This window comes from Octopus sinensis, unplaced genomic scaffold (assembly GCF_006345805.1).
Source record: "Octopus sinensis unplaced genomic scaffold, ASM634580v1 Contig16439, whole genome shotgun sequence".
NCBI classification, from domain to species: domain Eukaryota; kingdom Metazoa; phylum Mollusca; class Cephalopoda; order Octopoda; family Octopodidae; genus Octopus; species Octopus sinensis.
In genome coordinates, this window is record NW_021834346.1 from 32090 (window position 1) to 45240 (window position 13151).

The 13151-nt window shown below is 33.9% G+C and overlaps 1 protein-coding gene across 1 annotated transcript; it reads left to right on the forward strand.

Annotated features, from left to right (window-relative positions):
• The first annotated feature begins 6598 nt into the window (after positions 1-6598).
• LOC115230812 lies at positions 6599-7084 on the forward strand. The gene has a single exon (XM_029800937.1). The coding sequence runs from the start codon at positions 6599-6601 to the stop codon at positions 7082-7084; it is 486 nt and encodes a 161-aa protein (XP_029656797.1).
• The last annotated feature ends 6067 nt before the right edge of the window (positions 7085-13151 follow it).

The following is a 13151-nucleotide window of genomic DNA, read 5'->3' on the forward strand; positions in this document are numbered from 1 at the left end:
ACCTGTCTAAATTTTTTAACTTGTGATTAAATACTATTTTTTCATTTCCATCTTGATTTTATTTTAACTCTATTATTTGAAATTAAATCTCAACAGTAAAGATTTGTTGATGATAAAAAGATTCTAATTTTGCTTCTTCGTCCTTTGATTTGTATCAAAATCTTTTTTCAGCTAACACATTATTTCAATTGCAATTTCTTTCAAGTTAAGTTCTCGCCGCTGGAACTTAACTATTTTCGGTGTTAATTGTTAAAAAAAAATCAAAACAAAAAAAAAAAAAATTTCTTTCAATGTTTTTGAAAAATTTCGTTCCATTCTTTCAAGATATTTGTCATTTATGATAGTTTGATTTTCATGTTCTTCAATTAATTCATCATCATTATAATAAGAAATGTTATATCCTCTTGTTCGGAAAAAAGCCATAAATGGTGACATATTTATAGAAGAATGAATTGAAATATTGTACTGATATACAATTTTTTCTAACACGTCCACCCATTTTTTCTGTTTGTCTGTGAGTTCTTTTTGAATCCATCTGCAAATGGTTTGATTGCAACGCTCCACTTGTCCCTGTGATTCTGGATGTCTTGGACGTCCCCTTTTATGAATTATTTTAAATTCTTCACATAATGACGTTATTTCTGAATTAACAAATTCTGTTCCGTTGTCAGACTGCAGAATTTTTGGTGGACCATAGGAAAGAAATATAGTTTTCAATGATTCCGAAACTGTAACTGCTTCTTTATTTTCTATTTTTTTAGCAAAGCAAAATTTTGAATAAATATCTATGACATTCATAAGATATTTATAGGAATCATTTATATCTGCATAAAACGAAAGATCGACTAAATCAATTTGATAGCTAAAAATAAGCTATTGAATGAACCGTTCTCGAGGTTCTTTGGCTACTATGTTGACTAGTGGATATTTTGTCTTTAAGGGCTGACTTCGCTGACATTTGTGGCATGATGATATTACATCCCTAATTATGTTTCGATTGATTATGCAAAAATTATTTTTGCAATACTCTTCCATTTTATTAAATCCATAGTGATAAATTGAATGAATCCTTTCACAATGCAGTTTCATGGATTCGAAATCATTTGAGGCAATTACCAATATTTTGTTTCCATCAGATTGTTTATAATATAGCACACCTATCATTAGATTTAATAGTACCTCCAGAATTTACGAAATTTCTACATTTTTTGAGAAAACGAAATCTTTTTAGTCTTGAAAAATCTTCTGGTATTGTATTATTTATTAAAAAAATCAAGAATATTCTTATACTCCTGATCATCCTTTACAATGTTGGCAAATCTCATTTCGATAATATTATCTCAAAGTGCGCAATCATCTTTAATATTGACTTGATAATTGTCAAGAGCTTAATTGAAGGTTAAATTCAAGGTCACGGCGTTTCACTTTAGGCACGCGTTTCATTTATGGCGCGTGACAATTAACAAGCTGATTATCTCATCGACACGTCTTTCGGCCAAAATTTTGACATTATTTCGGCATTTGGATTCTAAAGGGTAACTCGAATCCGATAGTATTAAAAAAATTGATTAATGCAGGATTCCTTAGTTTATATAAAAAAATATTTGCTGAAACAAATGCTTCAGTCAGATTTAGTAAAAAATCATTCTTATTAACAGTGGTGGGAAGAAACGTTTGAATCGTCTTTTTAGATTCGTTTATATGTGAAATATGTTTCTGTGTAAATCTGTGTTTTTCAACAAACCATTTTTTATGGCATGTTACACAAATATCGCATAAATTACAATATAATGCTCCACCCGGGGTAATTGAAAATTCATTGGGAAATTCTTGGATAATTCTCTAGGCTTTCGAGTACATAGATTTTTTCGACTTAGGCATCACAACAACAATGAAATAATAGTCAGCGTGGCTGAAAATTTGATATTTATATTTTTTTAAAAATTTTTAAACGGAAAATTAAAAAATGACACAAAAATTGACAAAGTTGACCTAAAAATGAAAAAATTGACAAAGTTGACCTAAAAAATGAAAAAAATTGACAAAGTTGATCTAAAAAACTTTCAAAATAAAAGTTTTTTTAAAATAAAAATTGTATTTCTAGTATTTTTATGAAAGAATAATTATTTATTGTTGCGTTGACTTTATTGACTTTTGGTTGCCCTAGTTATTATGTGACATGGGCGGCTGGATACGTATGGGCAACCGGTTACCTGACGTGACCTTGAAGCTTAACTTAATGTCAATATTGTAATTAATATTAAACTTCAAAGAATAATAACTTGTTAATTATTTTTTAAGTCTGGACATTGGCACAATCGAAATTTCGCTCATCGAATTTTTTATCTATTAAATTTAAATGTTTAAGCTACCTCAACGCGATTGTTCGATAAAATACTGATAATTTCTGCAGATGGATAATATGGAGATTCAAACTTATCCAGTCGCAACGAAGGATTTGTTCCAAAGTCTTTTTTAACTCGAACCTAAACATTAATTTTTATGCATACCTTATCACCAACACTAAATTCATACTTACTATTGTGAACATTCATTTTTCTGTTCATCGCTTTGTAATAATTAGAATTAGGATCAATGGGGTTGATTTCGAACTGAAATCTTTTCGGACTTGTAAACGAATAATTACAATCATCTACATATAGAAATTCAAATTACATGAATTTTCAATTGGACTCGGACAATTGTTTGCATCATCGACTTGATCAGGACTCAACAAATCATTACTTGAATTATCTAAGGAATAATTTTATAATTACAACCATAAAATATTGTATTTATTCCACTTATTCCCCGGTATCTTTCAAAAGGGCTCTCATTAGAAGATGAGTGGACAGAAATGTTATAACTGTACACTGCATTTTCTAATTTTTCCAGCCACTTTTTATTATCATTGTCGATCATTTTTGCCATTTTTCTTGTAATTGACTGGTTGAAGCGTTCGACAATCCCTTGTGAGCGGGGATTGTTTGGCCTTCCGTGAATTCGTTTGATATTGAATTCCTCACATAGATTGGTCATTTCACGATTCTTGAATTCAGTCCCATTATCGGACTGAAGAAATTGACACGGACCATTTAAGAAAAATAATGATCTAAGGTTTTCACAAACTTCATTTGAGGACTTAGTGTAGAGCGGCCTCGCAAATGCAAATCTATAAAAATTGTTAAAAAAACTAACCTGCTATATACGTCAATGACCGTTAAAATCCATTTAAAATTTTTATTTATAGTAGAAAAACTTTTCAGATCTATAAGATCTATCTGAAATCTTTCATTTGGGCAAGATGCAAAGACATGGTTATTTATATCTCCAATCTAGGATTTAAAAAAGTTAAAACTTTTAAGGGTCGCGCAAATTTACAAATTTCACAGTTTCGAATGACTTTTCGAATAATCTCGTTTTTAACTGTGAAATATCGTTGTCGACATTCATATTCAATTTTGTTAACTCCTCCATGCGAGAAGTCATGCAAACTTTTAGCAACGATCTCCATTTCGGGTTCATTGTCTAGACAAATCACTAGCTTGTGATCTGAATTCGCACATTTAAGATACAATCTATACATTTACAATTTGTATGATACCTTTCATTAATTACAGTAAAATTTTCAATTTTCTTAACTAGTCTATATTTTTTTTGCTTTGTAAGATATTCGGGAAATTTATCCTGTAAAGCATCTTTTAAAATTTGATATTCCAAACTATTCTTTACATAACCTTTGTACGAGGACATTGCTGCAAAATATACTTGCACGCTAGAAATAATTCAAGAATTTAGGTTTTCCATCAAAAAAAAATTAATTTCTGATAATTAAATTCTACAAATATAATTTTTTGTCAAAATGAGAGAGTCTTTAGCTAATTTAGTAAATTATTAAATGATAAGAATTAGTCGCGGTTTAATTAAAAGATTTATAATTTAATCCCATCAATGTCATAATTGCACATTTCAAGGTCACGTCAGGTATCACGCGGCCCATAGGTATCGCGCAGCCCATGTCACATATTATAATTACTTTTGGTAATTTTTTGTTAAGTTTCTTGAATATATTAATTAAAAAAACATTTCAAATGAATATTGATTTTTTAAGTGCCGGGAGAAAAAAAAACTCAGTTTTAGGTACCGCGAGCACAAAAAGGTTGGGAAACGCTGCTGTAAACGTTAATCTATCTCAAGAAATAACAGAAAATTTATTAAATCTGAAATATGATTTTGAAGCTAAAGTCATTTTTAATAAACATGGATATCATCAATTCTGGATTACATATAGAATCGTAAATATGGAATGAAGTTTATTTCAATCTTCTATACGGGAGTCTCTTTAAACTTTCGTGCTCCAGCCCTTGAGAAGCAAGATCGTCAATCATGAAATAACTGAACACTTACGCTGGAAAAATTATTTAGAGACCTGAAGGAACACCGAATCATCAAGTGAATTCGAAACTTGTTAATTTGCTCAAATCGAAAGGTACTTTGGAAAACCGCAAAAGAAGATGTCATGTCGAGTCTATTAAATACTGCCTGAGATTGAAAAAATCAAATCTATTATCGCAAAAATGGCCAAGTCTGAGGTCGAAAGTAAATGGAGGTCAGAATGCCAAAAAATTAACAAACGAAATGCTAATTTCTGGAAAATATCCCGATGTCTTAGCAAAAATGATGCCAAGGGAGTTGAAATCTCGCTAAAAAACCAGATGATAAATACATTCGCTCTGATCTCGTCCCGGATGCACTCAGAGATCAATTCAGTCGGGTAAACAAGATCGATTCCGCCGTTCCTTTCTTCTACACATGCCACGAGCACCCTTGTCCAAGAGATTCTCCAACCCGTTACCGAATCTTCTATGGACTCAAAGTCAGTCTTTACGGAAAGTCGCTGTCTTGAGTTGTCTCTTGAGCTTCCGCAGAATACGCACACACAGAAAGAATGTGACAGGATCCTCTGTGACCAGGTGCCAGAGAAGTTCCAGACGCCTCCCTCGACATTCGCCCTGAACGACATAATCAAGCGGATTCTCGAAACTGTCGGATTACCATTACAGTTGGAATCGGTCGGCCTGGTTCGGGAGGATGGTAAACGTCCTGATGGCCTAACAACTTTCCCCTTTGAAAATGGCAAGTCTCTCATCTGGGATGCAACTTGTATGGACACCTTCTCTGCTGGTAACATCTTTACGTCAGTCGGAAAGCCGGAGCTCTCTCATAAACACAAACTCATGTGAAGGTTCAACAACAGTCAGTGATTACGAAATGGTTATTGTCACCTTCAGCCTGGCAAAGAAACATAACAACATTACAAATAATATTATTGAGAATACAAGAAGTGGATACACAACAGGAAAACTGACCTAGGGCACAACTGAAGAGGAATTGGAGAAGCTCGACTCGTTTTACAGAAATTACAAATATAAAAAAATAAACAATAAAATACTGAAAAAGATCAAAGTAATGTAGAATGAAACTAATTTAATTGAAAAATCGACAAAGAAAATTAATGAATTGATAATATAAATACAAATTAACTGGCAAAATAAACTTTATTCAAAGAACGACATTCGTTTGTATGGTGTGTTGGGTGATATGATCTTTACGTCTAACAATGGGGTGGTTCCTCAAATGTCGCAAAATCTGTCGTTCTGCAGTTCTGGCACAAATGTTGTTTTATGATGATGAAGAGAACGAGTAGTCGACCAGCCAATTCTACAAGAATATTCGGGTAGACTGCAGTTTCGAAGTTTTCCTCAACCATTTATGTAAAATAGACATTAGAAGATTTTGTGAATGTTTTATATGAGGTACCTATTTAGAACTTTACAATCGGAATGAATTATGCTCTGTTTTACTTGGTTTTGCCATTGATTTGTCGGGTTTGAATCGATGTGAGTTCACTGTCCAGCTGCTCTCAAAGAACGAGGAGATATGGAGTCCGATGACGACTACGACCTCCTACTCTGCCTCTGAATGTGTCCGATTCAGATGCCTATGAGGAGTCACCATTCCCCAAATGACGAAGACGATCATACGGATCACGTGGTTTGTGTTTTTTGAAAAAGTCCAGCAGTGCGACAACCGACGGGATTATATGACGACTAAAAAGACTCCGACGCCAGTGTAGAAAGAAATTAATTTAATTAAAAAAATGCAATTGCTTTTGGGCAATTGCCGTCAAGACTTTCTGTGTTTTTGGGGTCTCGAAACTGTCGGATTCCCATCACAGTTGGAACCGGTCGGCCTGGTTCAGGAAGATGGTTTGAGTTTGTTAATTATTCCTCATTAACACTTTTATATTGTTAAGCATTTACTTCCTAAATTTACATTATATATGTATCCTACATGAATAAAATTAGTGATTAGTTTAATGCAATTTACTGGGGGCATGCGACATTTATAGAAGATTGGTTAAAAAATCCCCATACAAAAAGTCACGATTAAAAAATTTGCGAATAAAAACGTCGTCGATTTTGCTCTTAAGAAGAAAAGGACTGAGGTTCACCAGATTCCATGTCATTGATACGTCTCTGTACCGTGTTGTTACTCAGTGGAATTGATTGTGTTCGATATTGAAAAATACGCATCAATGTTTGACAAAGTTAACGAATTTTTGATTGTTAAAGATATACCAATAACGAATATAGTTGTCTATGCAACTGATGGAGCACCTTCCCTTAATACAGTTATTTCTTCTATTAATCTCATCGAAGTGGGAATCACTTCCCAGGACCGCCTGAAGCAGGTTGAAAAATGCCATAAATACGATATATTGGCAGGAGAGTTGTCCATTCTTTACCACGCTCAAGTGAAAATAATTCCACTGGTTTTGACTTGGGACGGGCTTGTTTCCAAGTTTTATAAGAACTACGTTGAAAAGTTGGCTATCGAAGACGCAACTCAGTCTTATATACAGTCAGTTGTGTTAAAGAAAACACTGATTGTTGAGCACATGCATGGGATCAGAATCACTGATGAGATAAATTCAGCAAGTAGCCTCTTAATTGAAGCAAGTCATTCGTACGAAGATAATATGGAGAATGAGGGACTTCCTCCTCTAAAAGGAGGAGATTAACCTTCAGCGGACAACGATCGGATTAACATCAATTAAATAATATTAAGTTAATTAATCTATGTATGTTCTATTTTAATAAACATTAATTTCTTTTATTAACAAACTTAAATCAAACTTGCTAAATTCATGCCTTTTTCTACCAGCTTTGTGTCTATAATGATGAAGATTTTTAATACATACAGAAGTAAGGTAGCCATTAAAGTGGGAATGTTTGGGACTTATATTCTCTCTTTGACACTGTGGATGAATTCCTCGAAGACCCAAAGGAAGGGTGCCATCCTTGCTGTTGAAAAAGCGCGTGGTACACACCTAGAGACCATAAAAAGATACGTGTCGACTAAGTATGGTTTGGATGATACACAGATTAATGTGAAGGAGTTGATCAAACTTCAGAGGGAATCCCTAATAAAAAAGATCAATCTAAAAGTTTTCCAGAAGACTCTCTTTAGCATCCTGGACAACCCAGACATCCTGGACAGGGATATCCTCACCATTCTCTCCCTCGAGTTCAACATAGTGGAAATATTTGTGGAGTGGGGTGTTGGTGGGATCAAGACCGAAGGAACTGTATGTGGAAATGCCTCTGATCTGGCTGATTCCAACAGAAAATAAAGATTATAAAGATTCATTGTACGTGTGTCCGGTTTATAAAACACTGAAGAGAGCTGATGAATCATGTAGTGGAGGAAGGTGTAGGCACTCTGTCCATCACGGGACATCCAATCAACTTTGTTTTCTCCATAGATCTACGTAGTTAGAAGAAGCCAGATTAATGGATAAAGCTGGGAATGGTCATGATATGCGCTCTGAACTGGCGATACACTTCGCAGCTTTCCGCGATATGTTCGAGATCTTTTGCAAATTTGTTGGAAAATGTGTTAATAATATTTCCCTGAAGTTTTTTTCCAAGTGTTTTTTTATTAATTACCTGCAGAATTCAATTTTTCATTAGGCAGTAGGTAGACTTTTACTCAAGATCAGGAAGAATTTGGAAAAGTATCAGTTCACTTTTATAAGCAGTTGATACAAATCTTTTTCTGATTGGCTTCTTGCGAGGTAAAGCCTTTTTGTTTGCAGGTTTCAAGTGAATTCATTGATGTAAAACGATATTACATAAATTTTTTTCAATTTGTTCAAATTTGGGTCTCAATATCGACGAACCCAGTGTAGTAGCTACAGAAGGATAATTCGTGTACATTAATGGCTTTAAATAACTTGTGAGAGTTTAATTTTGTCTTTTTTGATTCCCAAAAGACTTCGCTTTTCAATACGTGACGTTATCTTTTGCACTCAAATGTATTTCTGTGACCTGGATCGCATCAATAAACCATAATTTTTATTATTCATCATAACTTTTGGGTACTTTGTTCAGACTTCCATTGAGAAGGTTCATTACAAATGCAAAGATTTGGGGCAATAAGGAATCACGTTGAAGTATACCTCTTTCTATTTTGACCTCTCGATTACGTTCTGATTCGGGGTTTGCTTAATTCTCCATTTTGTGGCATGGTTCTTCACGAAATTGACAATCCAGTGAGAAAGTTCAGTTTTTAGAGATCTCAGGAATCTTCGGCAATGCCGTGACTCAACTTCTCACTGACATTGGTAGGAGAATCTTCTCGAAAATATAAATAAAATTCATATTTATTAAAATTAAAATTATTACACTATGGTTAACCTATTTTTAAAGGTATTATAACACGCTAATACATGTGGTTGGCTTAGTTTGTTACTGTTTTGTGTGTACTTTGATACATTCTTATTTAATTTGATTTGTAAGGAATAAATCTTTATAAACTTTCATTTCCTGATTACAGAATTTGAAATTTTATCATTTATATCATTTATTTTGATTCTATTCCTTCAAATTCATTTTCTTATTATTTTGACATTTTTATATTGGTTTTTGTATACTTATGAATTTGTTTACTTCATCTTTATTCTGATTTATCTATTAACAAGAAATCTATTAAAAATAACGAAGAATCGAAAAAGATCAAATAAAACTAAAATCTATCAGTAGCAGGCATCGAGAAAAATAAAGTTTTCGATTTTCTTCGTTTTCTGGCATGTCTGGCTATATCGTAGCCCATCAAAATCACTAAAATGCTTGTTGTCGAATGTCACAGGCCGGAATTCTTCATCACTCGTTCTTATTGGAAATTGCATTCCCATAAAGATGTAGATTGGGATATTCCGTTTAGATTATTGTGCCAAATGAATGGCGTTTCGCCTTCAAAAACAAATGACATAGCCAATTTTGCTAGCCTAAATCGTTTCATCCGAGACGATGAATCCTCCGAAAGAAGATCACAGGGATTTTCTTGAAATTCTTTGATTTTCTGTAGGGATTCTTTTGTTATTTGCACTAAACGCATTATACACACTTGATAAAATGATTAAAATTTATTCATAATTTATTAATATTTATAGATATTTTTTCTTTTCAAATGAAATTATTATTGTTTTACGTATTTTTAATTTTTTTTGTTTACATGCGTAACGCTTCCGGCGCCGTAACGCTTCCGGACTGCGACATCGAATAATTCTCCATGACAAGAATTCGACACAACGGATGTGTTAATAACTGAATGGATCTTATTAAAGAGCCATATTGTCGGTGAATTCCGATCCTTACCGATTCATCGTGTGTCCTAACTTACCACAGTTGACATAGTACCTCTTCGTAGGTGGCTAGGGGCATGCCTTTCGACCATGCTCCCCACCGCAGGTCAGGCACTTCGCCTTCTCAGGACACTTCGTGCTTATGTGCCCGAAACCCTGACACCGAAAGCATTGGGTGGCTTTCGGGCGGGGAACGGACAGCACGAAGCCTCACGTAGCCGATCCTCGTACCCAGCAGTATGAGGCGCTTGGCTTTCGCAGGAACTCCCAGCTTGACCTCCACCACTTCAAGAGGCCGGTAACCTTGCTTGAAGCGTGCAATGGCAGAGGCATTAGGGTACTCCCGCTGCAGGTGCGCTAAAAGGTCGTTATCCTCGAAGTCCCGACGGATCCAAGGAGGAGGACTCTCACCTGCCCTACCTTGAGCTCCCCTTCGAAGCTGGAAAAGTCCTCACACTTCTCCCACCCAAGCAGGAATTGAGTGGGCTCCCTATTCAGGACTCGATACCGCCTAGATGGCTGTATCGAGCCCAGAATAGCTAAAAATTTTTAATGTTTAAAGAGTTATATACATCTTTTAAAATTGGTATTTCTTTATTTGATAGTTCTACGCACTAAAATGCGGGTACAGTGTAATTTTTAATCTTGATTCACCTTTTTTTTATTTTAACTCTGGAAGAATCTTTTTAAGCATACAAATTTTATTTTTCAACAAACACTAAAAATGATAAGAACCGCTATATTATTGGCCTTCTTCTTTCTTTTGAAAGTATAGCTTCGGCATTACAATATAGGGAACATGAATTTGCGACTTTCGCGTGATTGCATGAAGGAAAATCTGGTAACATTCAGGAGATTTCATAGTTGCTTTTCTGAAATGCATTGAGTTTTTTTTTAGTTTCGAGATTTCACGGGTATTAAAATTTTTAAATCAGCAAAGGTTTTACAAACAATTTATACATCCTTCTCGGTACTCGCAAATTAAAAAAAATTTTGGCGTAGGACACAGAGAATAGGGACTCTGGTGCTAAAGCAGTTTGTGCTTTGACTGTACGTGGTCATGACAAACCGATTTTACAATCCGTAGAGTTTGAGCACAAAACTACTCTTTTTGATTAATTATGTGCAACTATAATTTTTTATAATCTCTCTAAGTTGCCCAACATAACTCAACACATGCATAAACAACAGTCATAACTAGATAATCAAATGCGAAGACCGTAAGAAAAATTGATTTGTGCTAATCAATATACACCTAAAAATCTAAAATACAAGTTTCCTTATTCAAAAAGAGGCCTAGTCCTCATGTTCTCAGCTTCCTACCCTCGCTGACCGAATTTCTTTTTACACACGGGTTTTGTCAGAAAGATTTGTAAATCCGCTTAGTCGTACATTCTAAACTGCATGCTTTAATCAGATCTTATAAGAACAAGTAAAAGAATCGAGTCGTTCATTTTTTCGTGTGTTTGTTTTTCCATTAAATTTATCATTTCAGCACGAACTTTGAACTTTTCCAATCAATATGAATAATTCTGAAAGCTTTCCATTATTTTAATCAGTTTTCCCTGACGTACAGTGTCAAGGGCTTAAGATAGATACGATCAAGGATCACTAGAAAATATTTTCTTATTAATAAATGTCACCGTCTTGAAGGGACCCCCAGGGTTGAACGGAAAATTAAGAATTAAAAAGGCAAAAGTAAATGGCAGGCATAAATTATATGTAAAAAATAGTATTTTAATTATTTTTATAATAATTCTAATGTTTAATTTATTATTTTAGAATGGCTTGTCTAAAATTTTATTTTTACATATCAAATTATGACATGCAATGCGACATTGTGACCTTACTCATGAGGGTTAGGGTTAGGGTAGGGTTAGGGTAGGGTTAGGGTAGGGTTAGGGTAGGGTTAGGGTAGGGTTAGGGTTAGGGTAGGGTTAGGGTAGGGGTAGGGTTAGGGGCAGGATTAGGGCTAGGTTTAGGGCAGGGTTAGGGTCAGGATTAGGGTTAGGTTTAGGGTAGGGTTAGGATTAGGGTTAGGTAACATCTATGAAGTGGTGGAAATGGGTATAAGTGGGTTTACGATTGGTTACTTTACTTTGTTTTTAACTATATATAATTGGCTTTGTAAATTGTAATGACATTCATTTGAAATATTTATTATATTATTTATAATTAGTCTATTTATTTTTCTGAAATTAAGGCAGTACTAATGTAATCCTTCAAACTTGGGGTCGTTCGATGCCTGTGACAATAAATACCAATTCAATTAAAATAGATCTTTTTGATAAAATTTATCTTTCTCAGACTACCAAGACTTTCTAAAAGTAATAAATTATTAAAATTAGAATCTATCCAAATCTTTAACTAAGTTTATAAAAAATATGACGGGTTGGATAATGCCTCCTCAACGTTATTTGAAAAATAAATATTTTTTCAAATTAATTTTTATTAGATTTTTTGATTTTCTTAATTGTTTTTTTAAATTAATCTTGCGTGCAGATTTGTTTTGGTTATCAAAGTTTTTCAATTTGAAAAAATAATAAGTATAATTGATCAAATATATATTTCAGAAATGGTCTTACTCAACCTTACCAAACATGAACTTGAAGTAATCAAAAATATTCAATTAGATATTTTTTATATGGACCGATTTCAGAAATCTAAAAAAGATACAGAAAATTACAGGACAGTTAATTTTTGAAGACGAAGGGATAGTATACATAAAATACAAAAACCAGAGGTTACGCTTTTTCTCCCAAGACGAAAAGGAACTTAAACTAAAAACTATCGAGATGATCGTTACATAATTATTATAGAATGAATATATGAGGACACATTTTGGAAGAGAAAAGTTGCTTTCGATACTGAGAAAGGAAGTTTATGCAGTAACCTGATACGAAATTACTGCTGTGATCTCAAAATGCGTTCACTGTCAGGTGCATATGTATTGAATTATTTTTAGTCAAAAAAGTTGATGGCCACTAAGCCAACAATAACTCCTATTATTGCAAGAGGGCCTAAAGATCGCTATATTGCAGATTTAGTGGATTTAAGAAGGTATGCTAGCCTTAATAGCGAGAATGGATGGGTATTTCTTTTTGTATAAATTGTAGTTGGTTGTGATTATAGATTCATTTTCCAAATTCGCAGCTGTAAAACTTGCCAAACGGAAATCAGCGGAGGAAATTACTAGAAAATTAAAGAATATTTTTTACATGATTGGTCCCCGATACAGACGGATAATGGGAAAGAATACACAAAATCATACACATAAGTGGACACCATAAAGCTCCATGGATTCAGGGTCAAGTAGAAAGGCAAGTTATTTATACATTTATCTTTAGATTCAATCACTCGATCAAAAGGTGGATTAGCACCACTAGTGCTTCAAATGGGTCTTTTATCAAGAAATCATTTAAAAATATAACATGGCAAAGCA